Consider the following 25,953-nt stretch of genomic DNA (forward strand, 5'->3'; position numbering starts at 1 on the left):
TTAGCAAGCATCCCATCTTTGGTAATGCTACCTAGCTGAAAAGTGAGCTAGTGTGTTGAGCTACAAATTCCACACAAGTTTAGTGTCCCTCCGCAAAATTTTCATTAATTTATTCATGGGATAATAATTTAAACTTCATATTCGTCATAAATTATTTTTGGCCAAGAAGTTTTGTACTTTGTTGCTACCAACATCAAAATTGTTACTGATAGGGTCCAGCTGATTTAATGACCTTGGTGTTGTTAAGTTCATGGGCTGCAAAGATACCTTATATGTCTACAGTATTGTGGTGGCATGCACAATTTGGGTTCTAGTTAAAAACATATGCACCGAATATTTACTAAAGACAATAATTCAGCAGTAAGACTTTGCGTGAACAACTACAGAGGCACATATAGGTTTGCTCATGAACTTATATTGTGTTTTCCTTAGTATACGTGCACCAGATTTGAATGGCCATGGTCAAAGCATATGTGCCCACCATTTTCTCAAAAGAACATATCACAAATGCAAGTACTCAGCTGCAAGTGCGTACAGTCGCATCAATCATATAAACACACATGCACACACCCGAACGAGAACATTCAAGAGGTCGGGCTGGCACATCTTTGGATTGATGAAGTAATGTCGTATTGTCTACGTGTTAACCAAGCATGTGTCTTTAATTATGATTTGATGGTTTCAATTGTATATATGAAGAACACAGTTAAGAAATAGACTCAGATAAATCTCAAACAATATATTGATTATTTCTGGAAGTTGCACACGCCGGTACGAGAGCTTTGTTATCAAGTACAACTCATATGTAATCTAGAAGATGGCACCTCCAACTATGGGTTGCTGCCACGACAAGGCAGGGTTCATCAAAGATATCTGGTTGAATGGCGACAATTGTTGCTGCTGTAGGAAGGCGGCAGCCCATGGGTTAGCAACTGCCAGTGGGTTAACTGGAAGCAGCTGATGTTGTTGCAGGTATGCAGCGGTGTTTGCCGCAGCCAGCTGGTTGAATGGAAGAAGCTGTTGCTGTTGCAAGTAGGCGGCAGGGTTCACCACGGCTGGTTGACTGAGCGCTGGTAGGATTTGTTGCAGCTGTTGTTGTTGCAGGTATGCAGCGGCATTGGCCGCAGCCAGTGGGTTGGATGCAAGCAGTTGTTGTTGTTGCAGGTAGGCGGCAGGGTTTGCCACGTCTAGTTGACTGACCGCTAATAGGACCTGTTGCAGTTGTTGTTGTTGCAGGTATGCTGCGGCGTTCGCTGGAGCCAGTGGGTTGGATGCAAGCAGCTGTTGTTGCCAGTAGGCGGCAGGGTTTGCCACGGCTAGTTGACTGAGTGCTGGCAGGAACTGTTGCTGCTGCTGCGCTGTGATGGTCTGTACGATTAGATGGGCTAAGGATTGCTGTTGCAATTGGGCAATTGGTTGTTGTAAGATGCTCGCTGCAAGTGCCTGCTGTAGCCTATAGGCCTGCACAGCTGATTGTTCGAACCCCATAGGAGTAATTGGTGGGAGGAATTGTGGATTAATAGCATTAGGAGCAAGTGAGCACTGTGGAATAATGACCGCGGTTGTAGCGCTCACTGAAAGAGCAAGGAGCGCAAGGAGGGCAAGTATCTTGGTAGCCATTGTTGCGAGGGCGTTGCTAGTTTGTTTCACTTGGTATGTTTCTGATTGCTCTCAATGTTATGGGTGATGGATTAACTACTGATTTGGGGCCTATTTATACAAGTGAGAGCTCATGTATATCTATTTAGATTTTGGCTTTTCGCCAAACAACAGATAAGCTATAGATGACATGGCACCTAGTCAATTTTGACATTTAATTACCAATTTCATTGGATTATATGGTCTGTGTAGGAAAGACAATTTCCACTACGTACAAGGAAAATGTGTCTTTTTCTATTGGAATATTTTTTATACATGAGGAATGACATGCATGATCACTTCACCTTTACACATGTTACAGCCTTAGCCACATCATAAATGTTTCTCTTTATAAACAAGACGAGTATGTAAAGTGAGGACTTGCTCACGCGTATCAAAGCCTTTATCAACGGACTTTATTGTAGTGTTGTACTCATGGTTAAAGTTTGCACAGTGGTTAGGTGAGAATTTATTCAGCAATGAATGAACAAATGCTACAAGATCGACACTAATTGAAATCCTAGTATGTACAGATGCATGCACACACATAGAATGTACAAAATTAGAATGCTTATAGCTAAACATGGCAATTGCCACACGGTCCCTGTGTTCTTGATTACAATTTACTTTAGTATTGTCTAAACCCCATATTGTATCACTTTGACAAAGTTTTAAATCAACTTTGATGACAAAAAAGCACTATCAAGACATCTATCATAAATAATTCACCGAAACAAACTTGATGTTCAAAATTTTGGATAGATTTTCTAGGAAGTTTGTCAAAGTTAGAGAAAATTAACTTTGGGGAAGGCCAGAGCGTGTAATAAGCCAGAGTGGATGGACTATATGTTGAACTCTAGCTCTTGATTCAAATAGGTGTACATCTAGCTTTTACAAATGTCAAAGTTAACTTGTTTCCATTTAGAATGGAGAATGAAAAAAATTATGCAACTTTTGTTCCTTGCACTAGCTACAATATGAGTCTAACCTTTCATATAGAGACGAAGAGGAAACCATGGCCAACCTCCTAGCTATCTAAAACATAAGTTAGGGCTCAAAGGCATAGATCCATTCATGAACAAAGACAACATGATGACTAACGTAAACCTTACTCAGCAATCCTGCAAAAACTAAATATAGGGCTATAGGAAAACCCGTTTTAATCATAACCTTCGCATTTTAGCTCCGTTTTTCGTGAACTTCGCGTTGACGTGATCGTAGCGAAACGTAGATTAGTTTTACAAACATTTATCATGATTTCAATACTATTGGTGTACTGTTCTAATGATAGGAATGTTTGCTTTGCATGAATGCTTTTGGAATGTTGTATGTTGCCGTGTTGGTCGCGTTCAGACGGTGAGGAAAACGTTGGAGACCAAGAACTCTTCGACGACCAGCAGGAATAGCACGAGTTTGTGAACCAAGGCAAGTATAACATGGGCCTTCCTTGATGTCCTATTTCACTCTAATCAATTATTCATTTGCATGTGTCTAATTTTGATACCCGTAAGGACATCCTAGTGATTGTTATCCTGTTCCTTGTCTCCTATGGGTTAAATGCATATGGGTAGATTGCTAGTGCTCTAACTGAACTCGATATGCATGTTGATGAATAATACTATGGAACAAAGTGAGTGACATGATTTATAACAACTGTTCCATAGAGCGAAAGAGCAAATGACCTTTGTCCATGTTGCTCCTGGCCCTCCATAAGGACTTATCTGTCGGCAAAAGCTGGGACTGACAGTGCAACCGGGAGAGTCATATGGCTCTGACTTTAGCTCAGTAATAGGACCTTTCCTAGCTGGTTAGAGGTTACCTTTTTGGCGCAAATGGGGCTTGCCACTTTGGGTATAGGGCTGCCTCTGTTCCTATGAGTATAGCCGCGATGGATTTGTGCCATAGGAAAGGGGGGTCCCTACATCTGCCTGCCAAGGAAACCTAGCGGCCCTAACTTGTTAGGGAAACCTATGAAATGGCTTCATAGTGTACCCTGCCCGCTCACCTTGGAAGTGACATGGGAGTAATTAACCCGGGCATATGGGGATCACGACTCGCAGTGAATGTGCACCACCTCTGCAGAGGGTAACAAACTGTTATAACAGCCGTGCTCACGGTTACGAGCGGCCCGGAAAACTCACAGAATAACTGGATACTTGATGATGATCAATTAAGTTGTTCTATGATGAAATATGGTAAACTTGACCCCGATATATATAGTCTTATGGGAATTAAATGGGAGCTTAAGCATAACTTGATAAAACTTGAGAATAAAAGTTTGACCTATTAAAAATGCTTACTGCAGTAAACCAGAGTCTATCCTTTTTGAGCTTCATAACCCCATGTTAGCTTGCTAAGTACGGAATGTACTTACACTTGTTTATTTTCTTTACTTGGATAAAAATCCCAGATAGGTAACAGATGACAACGGGTATGAGGATTTCCTGGAGGATTATTAGGCTTGTGGTCAACCAGTTGACCTTCCCTGTGACGATGGCCACGAGAGTTTATTATCTTTTTATTATTCCGCTGTGATGTATAAGACTAAGTTTTACTATAACTCTGATGTATGAGACACCGTGATGATACTATATGTAATTTGTCAGCTTGTGTGTGTTATTGATTCCTGGGCACACATGAGTTTTGTGCATTCAATTTTATCCTTAAAATTGGGTGTGACAAATTGGTATCAGAGCCAGGTTGACTGTAGGACGCAAGCCTAGTTAGAAAATGGTCGTTTTAGCAGCTTTGCTCCTCTGGTTTCTTGCTTACTGACTTATTCTTGTTATTTTATTAAAACATTTATGCTTTTCATACCTTAATCTATTATTTAAAATTGTTGATTCTAATTTCTATCTCACTTTAAATCTATAGATGTCTCATAATCCGAAGACTGCTCGACTCAGCACCGCCGGCTATCGTGCCATGTTCACCCCGCGTGCCCCATCGGCGGAGAGGGAGATTGTGATCATCTCCGACGACGAGGAGATGGCTACACTGACGCCTACACCTGCTCCTACACCAGTCGCCGTGCCCGTCTACCCTGTGGTAGCTACACCTGAGGAGTCGACGGCTACTTCCCCTACACCTGCACCCTCCCCAGCTGCCCCCGTGGAGGACGAGGAGATTGGCTGGAAGTGCAAGTACTACTTCAAGCCAGCTCCAGAGACAGCCTACTACCACACTCTCCTCACCCATGTGCTGGACGACTACTTCCCCGACTTGCACGCCTCCATCAGCTACCACTGCGCCGAGTACAAGCACCCACTGGAGGCTACCTTCTGGAAGGTAGAGCTGGTGGTCACCGCATGGAATGATATCATCAATGGACATGAGGTGGAGACTATCCACAGTGCCCCTGCCAGGAGAGCCCATGCTTTGGATGGCATGGAGGATGCAGCATAGAATTCCTACATCCACTACCATGGTCGTCGCTTCGAGGCCATGAGGGAGGATCGCTTCAGGTTCCTTCCTCGAAATGATCATGAGGGTGTTTGGCAGGTTTTGGCTCCACCAGAGAATGACCCAACACTGGAGGCAACGGTGCAGCATGTCCACGCTATGCAGGGAGTGGATGATGAGGTCAAAGTAGAACTGCGTGCATCTCAGAGAGCGTAGAGACGTCTTCAGAAACAAGTGGATGAACTTCGTGCACAGTTGGGACAGCCTTCCATCTACAAGAAGAAGCGCCGTTCCTTCACCATGATTGACACCGCTCCATAGGTGTTAGGTGCCTTGATCTAGATTATCACGTTGTTAGTTCGTGTTCTTATTTAGTTTTGTTGGTCTCGTGAACTTGGTTGATTAGATGTTTGATTTGTGAACTTGGTTGATTTGGTATTTCGCTTGATTGCTGAAAGTTTGTGGGCATGTCCACAACTTCCTTAGATTGGAACTTTAAATTTAGAATGAAATCTTAATGCAGAAGTATCATTTTATCTTATCTCTGCTGTGTTGATTTCTGGAGCAGCCTGTGTTCTTTATCTGGTAACTCAAAATCTGGGGTGATAAAAATTCTGAAATTTTTGTGGAGATAACTAGACCTCTGTATATTTCTAGTGTCTTTGGAATCACGTCAATAGCTGTTCAGGTTTGGGAGATCTAGCTGACACAAGTTGATGTTCCAGCGCTGTCTGGAACTCAGAACAGTTTCGGTTTAGCTCTATTTTTGGCTATGTGCGAGTCCGAATCTGTAAAAGTGGTCTAAATGAAAGTTGTAGCTGATGTCCTAAGCTTTCTAACGAATCTTGGTGCACCTCTGTTGGATCTCTGAAACTCGAGTTATAACAGTTTTACTGAACTGCTGAATTTGAATCTTGCCCAGAAAATTTTCAGCGTTGTTCTTATCTCTTGCAAGCTCTCTATAATTGGAAAAATCTCTAAATTTTGCACATTTGTTGGAAAACAGATGGCCGCAAGAGGAGGAAGAGGCAGAGGCCGTGGTCGTGGGCGTGATGCTCTTATGAATCCACCACCGCCACCTGTGACCATGGAGCAGATATTGGGAATGCAAGCGCAGCTGATGCAAGCTATGATGCAGCGCTTGGACAATGAACCTGCAAGAGGTCCACAGCCTATCCAGGTTAGAGATAAGCGTGGAGAGTTTATGAAAGGTCGTCCACCGGTGTTCACACATGCCTCAGACCCTATGGAGGCCGATGATTGGATGCGTGCTGTGGAGAAACAACTGAACATAGCACAATGCAACGACCTAGAGAAGGTGTTGTATGCTTCCGGGCAACTCCAAGGAGCTGCTCAGGATTGGTGGGAATCATTCCAGTTTGGACGTCCCAACAATGCTCCTGATATCACTTGGCAGGAATTTAAGGACAGTTTCTGGTCATACCATATTCCTGATGGACTAGTGGAACTGAAGTAGGAAGAATTCAGATCTCTCAAGCAAGGATCAATGACTGTGGCGGAATATCGGGACAAGTTCGCACAACTATCACGCTACGCTCCTAATGATGTAGCGAATGACAAAGATAAGCAACGTCGTTTCCTCAAGGGACTCTATGATGGACTGCAGCTCCAGCTGATGTCTAATACTTATCCTAACTTCCAGTCTTTGGTGAATCACGCAATCGTGATTGATGATAAGCGCAAGGAAATGGAAGCTAAGAAGAGAAGGCTCCAAGGGCAAGCTTCTGGAAGCAACACTCGCCCACGTGCATATCCCCAGCAAGGTTTCCAGCAGAGGAATCAAGGACCAACTCATCAGGGAAACCGTGGTCAGTATCCTCAGTGGAACCAGTTCCACCAACGCCCTCAGTATCAGCAACAGTTTGGAAATCAGCGTCCCCCGCAACAGACTAGCAATCCTGCAACACGCCAGGGAGTGCCTAACAATGCTCCTGTGAAGAGTGGTGTGCCCAACAATCCCAATGCCTGTTACCGATGTGGAGAAGTAGGTCACTATGCTCATTAGTGTCCTAAGAAGCAGAACCAGCAAGCACCTCAGAACCAGGCCAACAATCAGAAGTTCAACGCCCGACCACCTCTCATAGCGAAGGTGAACTATGTGTCATCTGATGCAGCTCAGGAGACGCCTGAGGTCATGTTGGGTACGTTCAGTGTCAACTCTATTTCTGCTACCGTACTTTTTGATTCTGGTGCTTCGCATTCTTTTATCTCCCAAGCTTTTGTTAGAATGCATAGCGTACCTTTGTGTGCCATGAAAAACCCAATACTAGTGAATTCCCTAGGAGGTAGTATGCCTGCTTCTTATTGGAGCCCCTCAACTAGCATTTCCTTAAGGGGGGTAGACTTCAAGGTGAAGCCTATTGTGTTGAGAACAGCGGGAATTGACCTTATCCTGGGAATGGATTGGATGAAACAACACCGGGCAGTGATACAGTGTCAGGAGAAATATGTGGTTGTGACATCACTCAATGGGGATAGAATCTGTGTAGAAGTAGTAGTGCAAGCTCCGCCTACAGCCACAGTGAATCAGCTAGATGATGAAATCAATGAACAAGATCATGTCGTGGAGGAATTTCCGGATGTCTTCCCCGATGACTTGCCAGGTATGCCACCTGACCGAGACATTGAATTCATTATTGAATTATTACCTGGAACTGCACCAATAGCTAAACGTCCATATAGAATGGGAGTTAATGAATTAGAAGAGCTTAAGAAACAACTAAAAGAGTTGCAAGAAAAAGGTTTCATACGCCCCAGTTCTTCCCCGTGGGGGGCACCTGTGATCTTTGTGGATAAGAAGGATGGTAGTCAACGGATGTGTGTGGATTACCGCTCACTTAATGAGGTTACCATCAAGAATAAATACCCTTTGCCTAGGATAGATGATTTGTTTGATCAGTTGAGAGGAGCTCATGTGTTCTCCAAGATTGATCTCCGATCTGGTTATCATCAGCTTAAGATTCAGAACTCGGATATACCCAAGACAGCATTCACTACACGGTATGGATTATATGAGTATACCGTTATGTCTTTTGGATTGACCAATGCACCTGCATACTTCATGTATTTGATGAACAAGGTGTTCATGGAGTTTCTGGATAAATTTGTGGTGGTATTCATAGATGACATACTAATATTCTCCAAGACTGAAGAAGAACATGCGGAACACATAAGGATGGTCTTGCAAAAGCTTAGAGAGCATAAGTTGTACGCTAAGCGGAGCAAGTGTGAGTTTTGGTTAAAGGAAGTCTCTTTTCTGGGTCATGTTGTCTCCAATGGTGGGATAGCAGTGGATCCAGGCAAAGTGCAAGATGTACTGAATTGGAAACCACCAACTACTGTAAGTGAGATTCGTAGCTTTTTGGGATTGGCTGGTTATTACCGAAGGTTCATTGAAGGCTTTTCCAAGCTAGCCAAGCCTATGACAGCTTTGTTGGAAAAGAATGCTAAGTATGTATGGTCGGATAAATGCCAGGCAAACTTTGAAGAGCTAAAGAAGAGATTGACTACAGCTCCAGTATTAATTTTGCCCAATTTAAACAAGAACTTCTCTATATATTGTGATGCATCCCGTTTGGGTCTTGGATGTGTGCTTATGCAAGAAGGAAGAGTGGTTGCATATGCATCCAGACAACTAAGGAAGCATGAGTTGAATTATCCTACTCATGACTTGGAATTGGCAGCTGTGGTTCATGCTTTGAAGATCTGGAGACATTATCTGATTGGACATAAGAGTGATATCTATACTGATCATAAGAGTTTGAAGTATATCTTTACCCAATCAGATCTGAATTTAAGACAACATCGTTGGTTGGAATTGATCAAAGACTATGATTTGGAAGTGCATTATCACCCGGGAAAGGCAAACGTTGTAGCTGATGCGCTTAGCAGAAAGGGGTATGCCAATGGAATTCAGACAACATCTATGTCAGCAGAGTTGTGTGCTGAAATGGAGTATCTCAACTTGAGCCTGGTCACTAATGCAATGGAGTTGGTGATAGAGCCTACATTGGAGCAGGAGATACGCAAAGGTCAATTGGAGGACGAAAAACTTAAAGAGATAGCAGAGAATGTAGTGCTTGGAAAGGCATCCGGATTCAGAATGGATGAGAATGGTACCCTTTGGTTCAGAAAACGGATATGTGTACCAGAAGTGAAAGCTATCCGAGATGCAATTCTGCAAGAGGCCCATGAGTCTGCTTATTCTATACATCCCGGAAGTACCAAGATGTACTTGGATCTCAAAGAAAAGTATTGGTGGTATGGTTTGAAGAGAGATGTGGCAGAATATGTGGCTTTGTGTGACACTTGTCAAAGAGTGAAAGCTGAGCATCAAAGACCTGCAGGGTTACTACAACCAATGAAGATCCCTGAATGGAAATGGGAAGAAGTTGGCATGGATTTTATTGTAGGATTACCCCGCACTCAAAGAGGTTATGATTCAATATGGGTAATAGTGGATCGACTCACCAAGGTCGCTCACTTTTTACCAGTCAAGATTACTTATAATGGTGCAAGGTTAGCAGAGTTATACATGGAACGAATAGTGTGCTTGCATGGTGTTCCCAAGAAAATTGTGTCGGATAGAGGCACCCAATTTACATCGCAATTCTGGCATAAAGTACATAGATCTTTGGGAACAAAGTTGAATTTCAGTTCTGCTTACCACCCGCAAACTGATGGATAGACTGAAAGGATCAACCAGATTTTGGAAGATATGTTGAGAGCCTGTGCACTTCAGTATGGTGATAGTTGGGATAAGAGTCTGCCTTACACAGAGTTCTCATACAACAACAGTTATCAAAAGAGCCTCAAGATGGCACCTTTCGAGGCGTTGTATAGACGTAGGTGTAGAACGCCCTTGTTCTGGAATCAGACTGGAGAAACCCAAGTGTTTGGTCCTGATGTCCTTAGAGACGTGGAAGAACAAGTAAGAATGATTAGAGACAATTTGAGAGTGGCTCAGTCTCGACAGAAGAGTTACGCTGATAACCGCAGAAGAGAGCTAACTTTCGAGATTGGTGATTATGTGTACCTGAAAGTGTCACCAATGAGAAGTGTGAGAAGATTCAATATGAAGGGAAAGTTAGCCCCAAGGTATATAGGACCTTTTAAGATCCTAGAGAGACGTGGAGAAGTAGCTTATCAGTTGGAATTGCCTGAGAGCTTGTCCGGTGTGCACGACGTGTTCCATGTCTCCCAGTTGAAAAAGTGTCTGAGGGTACCAGAAGAACAAATCCCTTTGGAAGAACTTGTTGTCAAGGAAGACCTTACTTATGAAGAGTATCCGATAAAGATCTTGGAAATTGCCGAAAGAGTTACGAGAAGCCGAACAGTAAAGATGTGCAAGGTACAGTGGAATCGTTATACGGAGGATGAGGATACTTGGGAAAGAGAAGAGGATCTGAGAAAAACTTATCCCCAACTGTTTGGGTAAGCAATCACCCGAATCTCGAGGACGAGATTCATCTTAAGGGGGGTAGAATTGTAACACCCTAAAATTTGAATTCTTTTTAAAATAGTAAATTTGATTTAAATATGCAATTATATGTGCATTTCAAATTTAGGAAATAATATTTATTTTATGAAATTAAAAGAAAATACAAGAATAGAAACATGTTGATGTATTCATGCTATTGCATATTTATTTCTGTGACGGGTGGTTTTGTTCAAATGCTAAAAGATTTTAAAAACCTTTTGAAAATGAGTTTGAAAATTTTATTTATAAAAAGAAAAAAGGAAATTTCCTTCCATCTCCTCCCCTTCCTCACATTCGGCCCGCTGGCCCCTCTCTTTTTTTTCCGCGGCCCAGCACCAGCCCCAGCCCAGCTCGCCTCCCTTTTTTCCCACCCGGCCCAGCTTCGCGCAGCCCAGCAACAGCCACGCCCAGCCCAGCAGCTGCGCCTGCGCCCGCACCAGGCAACCGCCGGCCCAGCACCGTGCGCCTGCTTCCCGCGCCCAGCCGCTGACAGCCCGCCCCCGCCCGTCAGCGCGTCCCCACCTCTGCCCCGCGCCCTCGGAACCGCTCGGCCATGTCGCGAGGCCACAACCGCCGCCCTGGCGTCGTGGGAGCGCCCCCCCGCGCGCCCCGGCCTCTTTTTAAGCGAAGCCGCGCCCCCCCCCCCCCCCCCCCCGCGTGTCTCTCTCTCGCTCCCTGCTCCATTTTCACCTCGCCCCGGCCGCAACTGCCGCACGGAGGAGCTCCGAGGACTGCCGTCCGCCGTCCGCGTCACCGTCTTCCCCAAGCCACCATCGACTCCATCCTTCCCCGCTGTGAGCTTCGCCTTGTTCCCCTCTCTCTCCTAGTGCAACTTATTTCCCGTTTCGTTGGCCGTAGACCTTGTTTTGGGTGCGTCCGCGAGCTCTCGGCCGCCGGCCATGGCGCCGCCGCCCCGGCCTTCCCCTCCGGCCGTCTTCTCGACCTGAGCGCGACCCCCTCCTCCCCCCGAGCTCTCGGGTGCCCTCGGTTCCCCGTTTGGCAGACCCTAGGCCCCCTAACCGAGCTCGCCGGCGTGCTCTTTGCCGCCGGCCATGGCTAGCCTCGCCGGAGTCACTATTCCGGCCGGCCACCCCTTTCTTCTCTCTCCCCGGATCGATTTCTGGCCGTTCATTTCAAATCCGACGGCTCACGTTAGAAGATACCCCTTCACGGGTAGATTTGCTAAAGAGCCCTCCTAGTTTCACCGAATTGAACCCACAGTCCAAGGCGTATTTCCTTGAGTACGCATTCTCGTTTTGAAAGCGTAAAGTTCACTGTTTAAGTCAAAAGTACGCTTTCAGTATTTACAGAAATGCCATTCGAACTGTTTCGCTTATAAAATTGTTGTTTTAGCTCCGAATTGATCCATTCAAATCGCGTTAGCTTCGTAATTTCATAAGATACATGTTGGAGCTACTGTTAGTCAAGTTTGGAACTTTTTAATTTCATGATTAGATTAAATTAAATATATGGCTATAGGAAAACCCGTTTTAATCATAACCTTCGCATTTTAGCTCCGTTTTTCGTGAACTTCGCGTTGACGTGATCGTAGCGAAACGTAGATTAGTTTTACAAACATTTATCATGATTTCAATACTATTGGTGTACTATTCTAATGATAGGAATGTTTGCTTTGTGTGAATGCTTTTGGAATGTTGTATGTTGCCGTGTTGGTCGCGTTCAGACGGTGAGGAAAACGTTGGAGACCAAGAACTCTTCGACGACCAGCAGGAATAGCACGAGTTTGTGAACCAAGGCAAGTATAACATGGGCCTTCCTTGATGTCCTATTTCACTCTAATCAATTATTCATTTGCATGTGTCTAATTTTGATACCCGTAAGGACATCCTAGTGATTGTTATCCTGTTCCTTGTCTCCTATGGGTTAAATGCATATGGGTAGATTGCTAGTGCTCTAACTGAACTTGATATGCATGTTGATGAATAATACTATGGAACAAAGTGAGTGACATGATTTATAACAACTGTTCCATAGAGCGAAAGAGCAAATGACCTTTGTCCATGTTGCTCCCGGCCCTCCATAAGGACTTATCTGTCGGCAAAAGCTGGGACTGACAGTGCAACCGGGAGAGTCATATGGCTCTGACTTTAGCTCAGTAATAGGACCTTTCCTAGCTGGTTAGAGGTTACCTTTTTGGCGCAAATGGGGCTTGCCACTTTGGGTATAGGGCTGCCTCTGTTCCTATGAGTATAGCCGCGATGGATTTGTGCCATAGGAAAGGGGGGTCCCTACATCTGCCTGCCAAGGAAACCTAGCGGCCCTAACTTGTTAGGGAAACCTATGAAATGGCTTCATAGTGTACCCTGCCCGCTCACCTTGGAAGTGACATGGGAGTAATTAACCCAGGCATATGGGGATCACGACTCGCGGTGAATGTGCACCACCTCTGCAGAGGGTAACAAACTGTTATAACAGCCGTGCTCACGGTTACGAGCAGCCTGGAAAACTCACAGAATAACTGGATACTTGATGATGATCAATTAAGTTGTTCTATGATGAAATATGGTAAACTTGACCCCGATATATATAGTCTTATGGGAATTAAATGGGAGCTTAAGCATAACTTGATAATACTTGAGAATAAAAGTTTGACCTATTAAAAATGCTTACTGCAGTAAACCAGAGTCTATCCTTTTTGAGCTTCATAACCCCATGTTAGCTTGCTAAGTACGGAATGTACTTACACTTGTTTATTTTCTTTACTTGGATAAAAATCCCGGATGGGTAACAGATGACAACGGGTATGAGGATTTCCCAGAGGATTATTAGGCTTGTGGTCAACTAGTTGACCTTCCCTGTGATGATGGCCACGAGAGTTTATTATCTTTTTATTATTCCGCTGTGATGTATAAGACTAAGTTTTACTATAACTCTGATGTATGAGACACCGTGATGATACTATATGTAATTTGTCAGCTTGTGTGTGTTATTGATTCCTGGGCACACATGAGTTTTGTGCATTCAATTTTATCCTTAAAATTGGGTGTGACAATGTTAGTAATGAACTCCTTAATTTTTTACATTTAACATTTTAGAGCATGCCCCTTGTCACAAGCTAAACACATAAGGAAATTGCAATCCACTGGACTAAGCTAGGAGTCAGAATGGCACACTCCATGTGGGTTCTCTCTACAAAATTGTAGGATGGCGATGGCCGGTTGGTACTTCAATCTTAGGGCTTTACTTTTGGATTTAGATAGCCCAAATCAAAATATTATTTTCGGGGGTGTGGTGCCCATTAGCAAGCATCCCATCTTTGGTAATGCTACCTAGCTGAAAAGTGAGCTAGTGTGTTGAGCTGCAAATTCCACACAAGTTTGGTGTCCCTCCGCAAAATTTTCATTAATTTATTCGTGGGATAATAATTTCAACTTCATATTCGTCATAAATTATTTTTGGCCAAGAAGTTTTGTACTGTGTTGTTACCAACATCAAAATTGTTACTGATAGGGTCCAGCTAATTTAATGACCTTGGTGTTGTTAAGTTCTTGGGCTGCAAAGATACCTTATATGTCTACAGTATTATTTTGGCATGCACAATTTGGGTTCTAGTTAAAAACATATGCACTGAATATTTACTAAAGACAATAATTAAGCGGTAAGACTTTGCGTGAACAACTTCAGAGGCACATATAGGTTTGCTCACGAACTTATATTGTGTTTTCCTTAGTATACGTGCACCAGATTTGAACGGCCATGGTCAAAGCATATGTGCCCATCACTTTCTCAAAAGAACATATCACAAATGCAAGTACCCAGCTGCAAGCGCGTACAGTCGCATCAATCATATAAACACACACGCACACACCCGAACGAGAACATTCAAGAGGTCGGGCTGGCACATCTTTGGATTGATGAAGTAATGTTGTATTGTCTACGTGTTAACCAAGCATGTGTCTTTAATTATGATTTGATGGTTTCAATTGTATATATGAAGAACACAGTGAAGAAATAGACTCAGATAAATCTCAAACAATATATTGATTATTTCTGGGAAGTTGCACACGCCGGTATGAGAGCTTTGTTATCAAGTACAACTCATATGTAGTCTAGAAGATTGCACCTCCAACTATGGGTTGCTGCCATGACAAGGTAGGGTTCGTCAAAGATATCTGGTTGAATGGCGACAATTGTTGCTGCTGCAGGAAGGCGGCAGCCCATGGGTTAGCAACTGCCAGTGGGTTAACTGGAAGCAGCTGATGTTGTTGCAGGTATGCAGCGGTGTTCGCCGCAGCCAGCTGGTTGAATGGAAGAAGCTGTTGCTGTTGCAAGTAGGCGGCAGGGTTCACCACGGCTGGTTGACTGAGCGCTGGTAGGATTTGTTGCAGCTGTTGTTGTTGCAGGTATGCAGCGGCATTGGCCGCAGCCAGTGGGATGGATGCAAGCAGCTGTTGTTGTTGTAGGTAGGTGGCAGGGTTTGCCACGTCTAGTTGACTGACCGCTGATAGGACCTGTTGCAGTTGTTGTTGTTGCTGGTATGCAGCGACGTTCGCTGGAGCCAGTGGGTTGGATGCAAGCAGCTGTTGTTGCCAGTAGGCGGCAGGGTTCGCCACGGCTAGTTGACTGAGTGCTGGCAGGAACTTTTGCTGCTGCTGCGCTATGATGGTCTGTATGATTAGATGGGCTAAGGATTGCTGTTGCGCTTGGGCAATTGGTTGTTGTAAGATGCTCGCTGCAAGTGCCTGCAGTAGCCTATAGGCCTGCACAGCTGATTGTTCGAACCCCATAGGAGTAATTGGTGGGAGGAATTGTGGATTAATAGCATTAGGAGCAAGTGAGCACTGTGGAATAATGACCGCGGTTGTAGCGCTCACTGAAAGAGCAAGGAGCGCAAGGAGGGCAAGTATCTTGGTAGCCATTGTTGCGAGGGCGTTGCTAGTTTGTTTCACTTGGTATGTTTCTGATTGCTCTCAGTGTTGTGGGTGATGGATTAACTACTGATTTGGGGCCTATTTATACAAGTGAGAGCTCATGTATATCTGTTTAGATTTTGGCTTTTCGCCAAACAACAGATAAGCTATAGATGACATGGCACCTAGTCAATTTTGACATTTAATTATTAGTTTCATTGGATTATATGGTCTGTGTAGGAAAGACAATATCCACTACGTACAAGGAAAATGTGTCTTTTTCTATTGGAATATTTTTTATACAGGAGGAATGACATGCATGATCACTTCACCTTTACACATGTTACAGCCTTAGCCACATCATAAATGTTTCTCTTTATAAACAAGACGAGTATGTAAAGTGAGGACTTGCTCACGCGTATCAAAGCCTTTATCAACGGACTTTATTGTAGTGTTGTACTCATGGTTAAAGTTTGCACAGTGGTTAGGTGAGAATTTATTCAGCAATGAATGAACAAATGCTACAAGATCGACACTAATTGAAATCCTAGTATGTACAGATGCATGCACACACATAGAATGTACAAAATTAGAATGCTTATAGCTAAACATGGCAATTGCCACACGGTCCCTGTGTTCTTGATTACAATTTACTTTAGTATTGTCTAAACCCCATATTGTATCACTTTGACAAAGTTTTAAATCAACTCTGATGACAAAAAAGCACTGTCAAGACATCTATCATAAATAATTCACCGAAACAAACTTGATGTTCAAAATTTTGGATAGATTTTCTAGGAAGTTTGTCAAAGTTAGAGAAAATTAACTTTGGGGAAGGCCAGAGCGTGTAATAAGCCAGAGTGGATGGACTATATGTTGAACTCTAGCTCTTGATTCAAATAGGTGTACTTCTAGCTTTTACAAATGTCAAAGTTAACTTGTTTCCATTTAGAATGGAGAATGAAAAAAATTATGCAACTTTTGTTCCTTGCACTAGCTACAATATGAGTCTAACCTTTCATATAGAGACGAAGAGGACACCATGGCCAACCTCCTAGCTATCTAAAACATAAGTTAGGGCTCAAAGGCATAGATCCATTCATGAACAAAGACAACATGATGACTAACGTAAACCTTACTCAGCAATCCTGCAAAAACTCAAGAAAAAAGAGACTAAGATGGGGCTCAGCATTGATTTTTCTATCGAAAAACTACAACATCCAAATTCAAAGTTCCATACAAGACACTCCTTATTCTTTTATGCTAGAACAATGTGCCCTGGGTACACATATTTAATTCGTTAGAGTCTACGTAAAGAGATTTTGACTTTGCTTACACACGAGTTTAATCTAGTCCGAAAGATCGAGAACATTGGGCTAGTAAGCTTAATCGCTAGGACTGGGCACCCATTTTGGGATATGGAAATCAAATATGGCTAAAAATATATAAAAAGAATAACTTCAGTTGACACCTAATCGAAATGAGTGGAACAACTCTTGATGATGGCTTCCTTTACTGTTCCTTTTTTTATTTACGATGGAATTGCATGAGTCTGTATAATTTGTGTCATGGGTGTTCATATAGATGTGATAAGATATTCCTTATGTTTTTATTTGACATGTGAGTGCAGGCTACGTCGATTCTAGTGTTTTGAGCTACGCCTATTAAACCATCATGTTAGTAATGAACTCCTTAATTTTTTACATTTAACATTTCAGAGCATGCCCCTTGTCACAAGCTAAACACAGAAGGAAATTGCAATCCATTGGACTAAGCTAGGAGTCAGAATGGCACACTCCATGTGGGTTCTCTCTACAAAATTGTAGGATGGCGGTGGCCGGTTGGTACTTCAATCTTAGGGCTTTACTTTTGGATTTAGATAGCCCAAATCAAAATATTATTTTAGTGGGTGTGGTGCCCATTAGCAAGCATCCCATCTTTGGTAATGCTACCTAGCTGAAAAGTGAGCTAGTGTGTTGAGCTGTAAATTCCACACAAGTTTGGTGTCCCTCCGCAAAATTTTCATTAATTTATTCGTGGGATAATAATTTAAACTTCATATTCGTCATAAATTATTTTTGGCCAAGAAGTTTTGTACTGTGTTGTTACCAACATCAAAATTGTTACTGACAGGGTCCAGCTGATTTAATGACCTTGGTGTTGTTAAGTTCATGGGCTACAAAGATACCTTATATGTCTACAGTATTATGGTGGCATGCACAATTTGGGTTCTAGTTAAAAACATATGCACCGAATATTTACTAAAGACAATAACTAAGCGGTAAGACTTTGCGTGAACAACTTCAGAGGCACATATAGGTTTGCTCACGAACTTATATTGTGTTTTCCTTAGTATATGTGCACCAGATTTGAATGGCCATGGTCAAAGCATATGTGCCCATCACTTTCTCAAAAGAACATATCACAAATGCAAGTACTCAGCTACAAGCGCGTACAGTCGTATCAATCATATAAACACACACGCACACACCCGAACGAGAACATTCAAGAGGTCGGGCTGGCACATCTTTGGATTGATGAAGTAATGTTGTATTGTCTACGTGTTAACCAAGCATGTGTCTTTAATTATGATTTGATGGTTTCAATTGTATATATGAAGAACACAGTTAAGAAATAGACTCAGATAAATCTCAAACAATATATTGATTATTTCTGGGAAGTTGCACACACCGGTATGAGAGCTTTGTTATCAAGTACAACTCATATGTAATCTAGAAGATGGCACCTCCAACTATGGGTTGCTGCCACGACAAGGCAGGGTTCGTCAAAGATATCTGGTTGAATGGCGACAATTGTTGCTGCTGCAGGAAGGCGGCAGCCCATGGGTTAGCAACTGCCAGTGGGTTAACTGGAAGCAGCTGATGTTGTTGCAGGTATGCAGCAGTGTTCGCCGCAGCCAGCTGGTTGAATGGAAGAAGCTGTTGCTGTTGCAAGTAGGCGGCAGGGTTCACCACGGCTGGTTGACTGAGCGCTGGTAGGATTTGTTGCAGCTGTTGTTGTTGCAGGTATGCAACGGCATTGGCCGTAGCCAGTGGGTTGGATGCAAGCAGCTGTTGTTGTTGCTGGTAGGCGGCAGGGTTTGCCACGTCTAGTTGACTGACCGCTGATAGGACCTGTTGCAGTTGTTGTTGTTGCTGGTATGCAGCGGCGTTCGCTGGAGCCAGTGGGTTGCATGTAAGCAGCTGTTGTTGCCAGTAGGCGGCAGGGTTCGCCACGGCTAGTTGACTGAGTGCTGGCAGGAACCGTTGCTGCTGCTGCGCTGTGATGGTCTGTATGATTAGATGGGCTAAGGATTGCTCTTGCAATTGGGCAATTGGTTGTTGTAAGATGCTCGCTGCATGCGCCTGCTGTAGCCTATAGGCCTGCACAGCTGATTGTTCGAACCCCATAGGAGTAATTGGTGGGAGGAATTGTGGATTAATAGCATTAGGAGCAAGTGAGCACTGTGGAATAATGACCGCGGTTGTAGCGCTCACTGAAAGAGCAAGGAGCGCAAGGAGGGCAAGTATCTTGGTAGCCATTGTTGCGAGGGCGTTGCTAGTTTGTTTCACTTGGTATGTTTCTGATTGCTCTCAGTGTTATGGGTGATGGATTAACTACTGATTTGGGGCCTATTTATACAAGTGAGAGCTCATGTATATCTATTTAGATTTTGGCTTTTCGCCAAACAACAGATAAGCTATAGATGACATGGCACCTAGTCAATTTTGACATTTAATTATCAGTTTCATTGGATTATATGGTCTGTGTAGGAAAGACAATTTCCACTACGTACAAGAAAAATGTGTCTTTTTCTATTGGAATATTTTTTATACATGAGGAATGACATGCATGATCACTTCACCTTTACACATGTTACAGCCTTAGCCACATCATAAATGTTTCACTTTATAAACAAGACGAGTATGTAAAGTGAGGACTTGCTCACGCGTATCAAAGCCTTTATCAACGGACTTTATTGTAGTGTTGTACTCATGGTTAAAGTTTGCACAGTGGTTAGGTGAGAATTTATTCAGCAATGAATGAACAAATGCTACAAGATCGACACTAATTGAAATCCTAGTATGTACAGATGCATGCACACACATAGAATGTACAAAATTAGAATGCTTATAGCTAAACCTGGCAATTGCCACACGGTCCCTGTGTTCTTGATTACAATTTACTTTAGTATTGTCTAAACCCCATATTGTATCACTTTGACAAAGTTTTAAATCAACTCTGATGACAAAAAAGCACTGTGAAGACATCTATCATAAATAATTCACCGAAACAAACTTGATGTTCAAAATTTTGGATAGATTTTCTAGGAAGTTTGTCAAAGTTAGAGAAAATTAACTTTGGGGAAGGCCAGAGCGTGTAATAAGCCAGAGTGGATGGACTATATGTTGAACTCTAGCTCTTGATTCAAATAGGTGTACATCTAGCTTTTACAAATGTCAAAGTTAACTTGTTTCCGTTTAGAATGGAGAATGAAAATAATTATGCAACTTTTGTTCCTTGCACTAGCTACAATATGAGTCTAACCTTTCATATAGAGACGAAGAGGACACCATGGCCAACCTCCTAGCTATCTAAAACATAAGTTAGGGCTCAAAGGCATAGATCCATTCATGAACAAAGACAACATGATGACTAACGTAAACCTTACTCAGCAATCCTGCAAAAACTCAAGAAAAAAGAGACTAAGATGGGGCTCAGCATTGATTTTTCTATCGAAAAACTACAACATCCAAATTCAAAGTTCCATACAAGACACTCCTTATTCTTTTATGCTAGAACAATGTGCCCTCGGTACACATTTAATTCGTTACAGTCTATGTAAAGAGATTTTGACTTTGCTTACACACGAGTTGAATCTAGTCCGAAAGATCGAGAACATTGGGCTGGTAAGCTTAATCGCTAGGACTGGGCACCCATTTTGGGATATGGAAATCAAATATGGCTAAAAATATTTAAAAAGAATAACTTCAGTTGACACCTAATCGAAATGAGTGGAACAACTCTTGATGATGGCTTCCTTTACTGTTCCTTTTTTTATTTACGATGGAATTGCATGAGTCTGTATAATTTGTGTCATGGGTGCTCATATAGATGTGATAAGATATTCCTTCTGTTTTTATTTGACATGTGAGTGCAGGCTACGTCGATTCTAGTGTTTTGAGCTATCCTATTAAACCATCATGTTAGTAATGAACTCCTTAATTTTTTACATTTAACATTTCAGAGCATGCCCCTTGTCACAAGCTAAACACAGAAGGAAATTGCAATCCATTGGACTAAGCTAGGAGTCATAATGGCACACTCCATGTGGGTTCTCTCTACAAAATTGTAGGATGGCGGTGGCCGGTTGGTACTTCAATCTTAGGGCTTTACTTTTGGATTTAGATAGCCCAAATCAAAATATTATTTTAGTGGGTGTGGTGCCCATTAGCAAGCATCCCATCTTTGGTAATGCTACCTAGCTGAAAAGTGAGCTAGTGTGTTGAGCTGCAAATTCCACACAAGTTTGGTGACCCTCCGCAAAATTTGCATTAATTTATTTGAGGGATAATAATTTAAACTTCATATTCGTCATAAATTATTTTTGGCCAAGAAGTTTTGTACTGTGTTGTTACCAACATCAAAATTGTTACTGATAGGGTCCAGCTGATTTAATGACCTTGGTGTTGTTAAGTTCATGGGCTGCAAAGATACCTTATATGTCTACAGTATTATGGTGGCATGCACAATTTGGGTTCTAGTTAAAAACATATGCACCGAATATTTACTAAAGACAATAATTAAGCGGTAAGACTTTGCGTGAACAACTTTAGAGGCACATATAGGTTTGCTCACGAACTTATATTGTGTTTTCCATAGTATACGTGCACCAGATTTGAACGGCCATGGTCAAAGCATATGTGCCCATCACTTTCTCAAAAGAACATATCACAAATGCAAGTACTCAGCTGCAAGCGTGTACAGTCGCATCAATCATATAAACACACACGCACACACCCGAATGAGAACATTCAAGAGGTCGGGCTAGCACATCTTTGGATTGATGAAGTAATGTTGTATTGTCTACGTGTTAACCAAGCATGTGTCTTTAATTATGATTTGATGGTTTCAATTGTATATATGAAGAACATAGTTAAGAAATAGACTCAGATAAATCTCAAACAATATATTGATTATTTCTAGGAAGTTGCACACGCCGGTATGAGAGCTTTGTTATCAAGTACAACTCATATGTAATCTAGAAGATGGCACCTCCAACTATGGGTTGCTGCCACGACAAGGCAGGGTTCGTCAAAGATATCTGGTTGAATGGCGACAATTGTTGCTGCTGCAGGAAGGCGGCAGCCCATGGGTTAGCAACTGCCAGTGGGTTAACTGGAAGCAGCTAATGTTGTTGCAGGTATGCAGCGGTGTTCGCCGCAGCTAGCTGGTTGAATGGAAGAAGTTGTTGCTGTTGCAAGTAGGCGGCAGGGTTCACCACGGCTGGTTGACTGAGCGCTGGTAGGATTTGTTACAGTTGTTGTTGTTGCAGGTATGCAGCGGCATTGGCCGTAGCCAGTGGGTTGGATGCAAGCAGCTGTTGTTGTTGCAGGTAGGCGGCAGGGTTTGCCATGTCTAGTTGACTGACCGCTGATAGGACCTGTTGCAGTTGTTGTTGTTGCTGGTATGCAGCGGCGTTCGCTGGAGCCAGTGGGTTGGATATAAGCAGCTATTGTTGCCAGTAGGCGGCAGGGTTCGCCACGGCTAGTTGACTGAGTGCTGGCAGGAACTGTTGTTGCTGCTACGCTGTGATGGTCTGTACGATTAGATGGGCTAAGGATTGTTGTTGCAATTGGGCAATTGGTTGTTGTAAGATGCTCGCTGCATGCGCCTGCTGTAGCCTATAGGCCTGCACAGCTGATTGTTCGAACCCCATAGGAGTAATTGGTGGGAGGAATTGTGGATTAATAGCATTAGGAGCAAGTGAGCACTGTGGAATAATAACCGCGGTTGTAGCGCTCACTGAAAGAGCAAGGAGCGCAAGGAGGGCAAGTATCTTGGTAGCCATTGTTGCGAGGGCGTTGCTAGTCTGTTTCACTTGGTATGTTTCTGATTGCTCTTAGTGTTATGGGTGATGGATTAACTACTGATTTGGGGCCTATTTATACAAGTGAGAGCTCATGTATATCTATTTAGATTTTGGCTTTTCGCCAAACAACAGATAAGCTATAGATGACATGGCACCTAGTCAATTTTGACATTTAATTATCAATTTCATTGGATTATATGGTCTGTGTAGGAAAGACAATTTCCACTACGTACAAGAAAAATGTGTCTTTTTCTATTGGAATATTTTTTATACATGAGGAATGACATGCATGATCACTTCACCTTTACACATGTTACAGCCTTAGCCATATCATAAATGTTTCACTTTATAAACAAGACGAGTATGTAAAGTGAGGACTTGCTCACGCGTATCAAAGCCTTTATCAACGGACTTTATTGTAGTGTTGTACTCATGGTTAAAGTTTGCACAGTGGTTAGGTGAGAATTTATTCAGCAATGAATGAACAAATGCTACAAGATCGACACTAATTGAAATCCTAGTATGTACAGATGCATGCACACACATAGAATGTACAAAATTAGAATGCTTATAGCTAAACATGGCAATTGCCACACGGTCCCTGTGTTCTTGATTACAATTTACTTTAGTATTGTCTAAACCCCATATTGTATCACTTTGACAAAGTTTTAAATCAACTCTGATGACAAAAAAGCACTGTCAAGACATCTATCATAAATAATTCACCGAAACAAACTTGATGTTCAAAATTTTGGATAGATTTTCTAGGAAGTTTGTCAAAGTTAGAGAAAATTAACTTTGGGGAAGGCCAGAGCGTGTAATAAGCCAGAGTGGATGGACTATATGTTGAACTCTAGCTCTTGATTCAAATAGGTGTACATCTAGCTTTTACAAATGTCAAAGTTAACTTGTTTCCATTTAGAATGGAGAATGAAAAAATTATGCAACTTTTGTTCCTTGCACTAGCTACAATATGAGTCTAACCTTTCATATAGAGACGAAGAGGACACCATGGCCAACCTCCTAGCTATCTAAAACATAAGTTAGGGCTCAAAGGCATAGATCCATTCATGAACAAAGACAACATGATGACTAACGTAAATCTTACTCAGCAATCCTGCAAAAACTCAAGAAAAAAGAGACTAAGATGGGGCTCAGCATTGATTTTTCTATCGAAAAACTACAACATCCAAATTCAAAGTTCCATACAAGACACTCCTTATTCTTTTATGCTAGAACAATGTGCCCTGGGTACACATATTTAATTTGTTAGAGTCTACGTAAAGAGATTTTGACTTTGCTTACACACGAGTTGAATCTAGTCCGAAAGATCGAGAACATTGGGCTAGTAAGCTTAATCGCTAGGACTGGGCACCCATTTTGGGATATGGAAATCAAATATGGCTAAAAATATTTAAAAAGAATAACTTCAGTTGACACCTAATCGAAATGAGTGGAACAACTCTTGATGATGGCTTCCTTTACTGTTCCTTTTTTTATTTATGATGGAATTGCATGAGTCTATATAATTTGTGTCATGGGTGCTCATATAGATGTGATAAGATATTCCTTATGTTTTTATTTGACATGTGAGTGCAGGCTACGTCGATTCTAGTGTTTTGAGCTACGCCTATTAAACCATCATGTTAGTAATGAACTCCTTAATTTTTTACATTTAACATTTCAGAGCATGCCCCTTGTCACAAGCTAAACACAGAAGGAAATTGCAATCCATTGGACTAAGCTAGGAGTCATAATGGCACACTCCATGTGGGTTCTCTCTACAAAATTGTAGGATGGCGGTGGCCGGTTGGTACTTCAATCTTAGGGCTTTACTTTTGGATTTAGATAGCCCAAATCAAAATATTATTTTAGTGGGTGTGGTGCCCATTTGCAAGCATCCCATCTTTGGTAATGCTACCTAGCTGAAAAGTGAGCTAGTGTGTTGAGCTGCAAATTCCACACAAGTTTGGTGTCCCTCCGCAAAATTTTCATTAATTTATTCATGGGATAATAATTTAAACTTCATATTCATCATAAATTATTTTTGGCCAAGAAGTTTTGTACTTTGTTGCTACCAACATCAAAATTGTTACTGATAGGGTCCAGCTGATTTAATGACCTTGGTGTTGTTAAGTTCATGGGCTACAGAGATACCTTATATGTCTACAGTATTATGGTGGCATGCACAGTTTGGGTTCTAGTTAAAAACATATGCACCGAATATTTACTAAAGACAATAATTAAGCGGTAAGACTTTGCGTGAAAATCTTCAGAGGCATATATAGGTTTGCTCATGAACTTATATTGTGTTTTCCTTAGTATACATGCACCAGATTTGAACGGCCATGGTCAAAGCATATGTGCCCATCACTTTCTCAAAAGAACATATCACAAATGCAAGTACTCAGCTGCAAGCGCGTACAGTCGCATCAATCATATAAACACACGCACACACCCGAACGAGAACATTCAAGAGGTCGGGCTGGCACATCTTTGGATTGATGAAGTAATGTTGTATTGTCTATGTGTTAAACAAGCATTTGTCTTTAATTATGATTTGATGGTTTCAATTGTATATATGTAGAACATAGTTAAGAAATAGACTCAGATAAATCTCAAACAATATATCGATTATTTCTAGGAAGTTGCACATGCCGGTATGAGAGCTTTGTTATCAAGTACAACTCATATGTAATCTAGAAGATGGCACCTCCAACTATGGGTTGCTGCCACGACAAGGCTGGGTTCATCAAAGATATCTGGTTGAATGACGACAATTGTTGCTGCTGTAGGAAGGCGGCAGCCCATGGGTTAGCAACTGCCAGTGGGTTAACTGGAAGCAGCTGATGTTGTTGCAGGTATGCAGCGGTGTTCGCCACAGCCAGCTGGTTGAATGGAAGATGCTGTTGCTATTGCAAGTAGGCGGCAGGGTTCACCACGGCTGGTTGACTGAGCGCTGATAGAATTTGTTGCAGCTGCTGTTGTTGCAAGTATGTAGCGGCATTGGCCGCAGCCAGTGGGTTGGATGCAAGTAGCTGTTGTTGTTGTAGGTAGGCGGCAGGGTTTGCCACGGCTAGTTGACTGACCGCTGATAGGACCTGTTGCAGTTGTTGTTGTTGCTGGTATGCAGCGGCGTTCGCTAGAGCCAGTGGTTTGGATGCAAGCAGCTGTTGCTGCTGCTGTGCTGTGATGGTCTGTTCGGTTAGATGGGCTAAGGATTGCTGTTGCAATTGGGCAATTGGTTGTTGTAAGATGCTCGCTGCAAGTGCCTGCTGTAGCCTATAGGCCTGCGCAGCTGATTGTTCGAACCCCATAGGAGTAATTGGTGGGAGGAGTTGTGGATTAATAGCATTAGGAGCAAGTGAGCACTGTGGAATAATGACCGCGGTTGTAGCACTCACTGAAAGAGCAAGGAGAGCAAGGAGGGCAAATATCTTGGAAGCCAT

The 25,953-nt window shown here is 42.5% G+C and overlaps 3 protein-coding genes and 2 pseudogenes across 3 annotated transcripts; all 5 read right to left on the bottom strand.

The window, feature by feature from the left end:
• Positions 1-810: 810 nt before the first annotated feature.
• LOC136485502 (22 kDa alpha-zein 8-like) lies at positions 811-1,620 on the bottom strand. The gene has a single exon (XM_066482367.1). The coding sequence runs from the start codon at positions 1,618-1,620 to the stop codon at positions 811-813; it is 810 nt and encodes a 269-aa protein (XP_066338464.1).
• A 12,990-nt stretch (positions 1,621-14,610) lies between these two features.
• On the bottom strand, positions 14,611-15,420 carry LOC136485503 (22 kDa alpha-zein 8-like). Its single transcript, XM_066482368.1, has one exon. The coding sequence runs from the start codon at positions 15,418-15,420 to the stop codon at positions 14,611-14,613; it is 810 nt and encodes a 269-aa protein (XP_066338465.1).
• Positions 15,421-18,143: 2,723 nt separating this feature from the next.
• LOC136485504 (22 kDa alpha-zein 8-like) lies at positions 18,144-18,953 on the bottom strand. The gene has a single exon (XM_066482369.1). The coding sequence runs from the start codon at positions 18,951-18,953 to the stop codon at positions 18,144-18,146; it is 810 nt and encodes a 269-aa protein (XP_066338466.1).
• Positions 18,954-21,673: 2,720 nt separating this feature from the next.
• LOC136485507 (22 kDa alpha-zein 8-like) lies at positions 21,674-22,483 on the bottom strand (annotated as a pseudogene).
• A 2,720-nt stretch (positions 22,484-25,203) lies between these two features.
• On the bottom strand, positions 25,204-25,953 carry LOC136485508 (22 kDa alpha-zein 8-like; annotated as a pseudogene).

Source organism: Miscanthus floridulus, chromosome 10 (assembly GCF_019320115.1).
Source record: "Miscanthus floridulus cultivar M001 chromosome 10, ASM1932011v1, whole genome shotgun sequence".
Taxonomy (NCBI): domain Eukaryota; kingdom Viridiplantae; phylum Streptophyta; class Magnoliopsida; order Poales; family Poaceae; genus Miscanthus; species Miscanthus floridulus.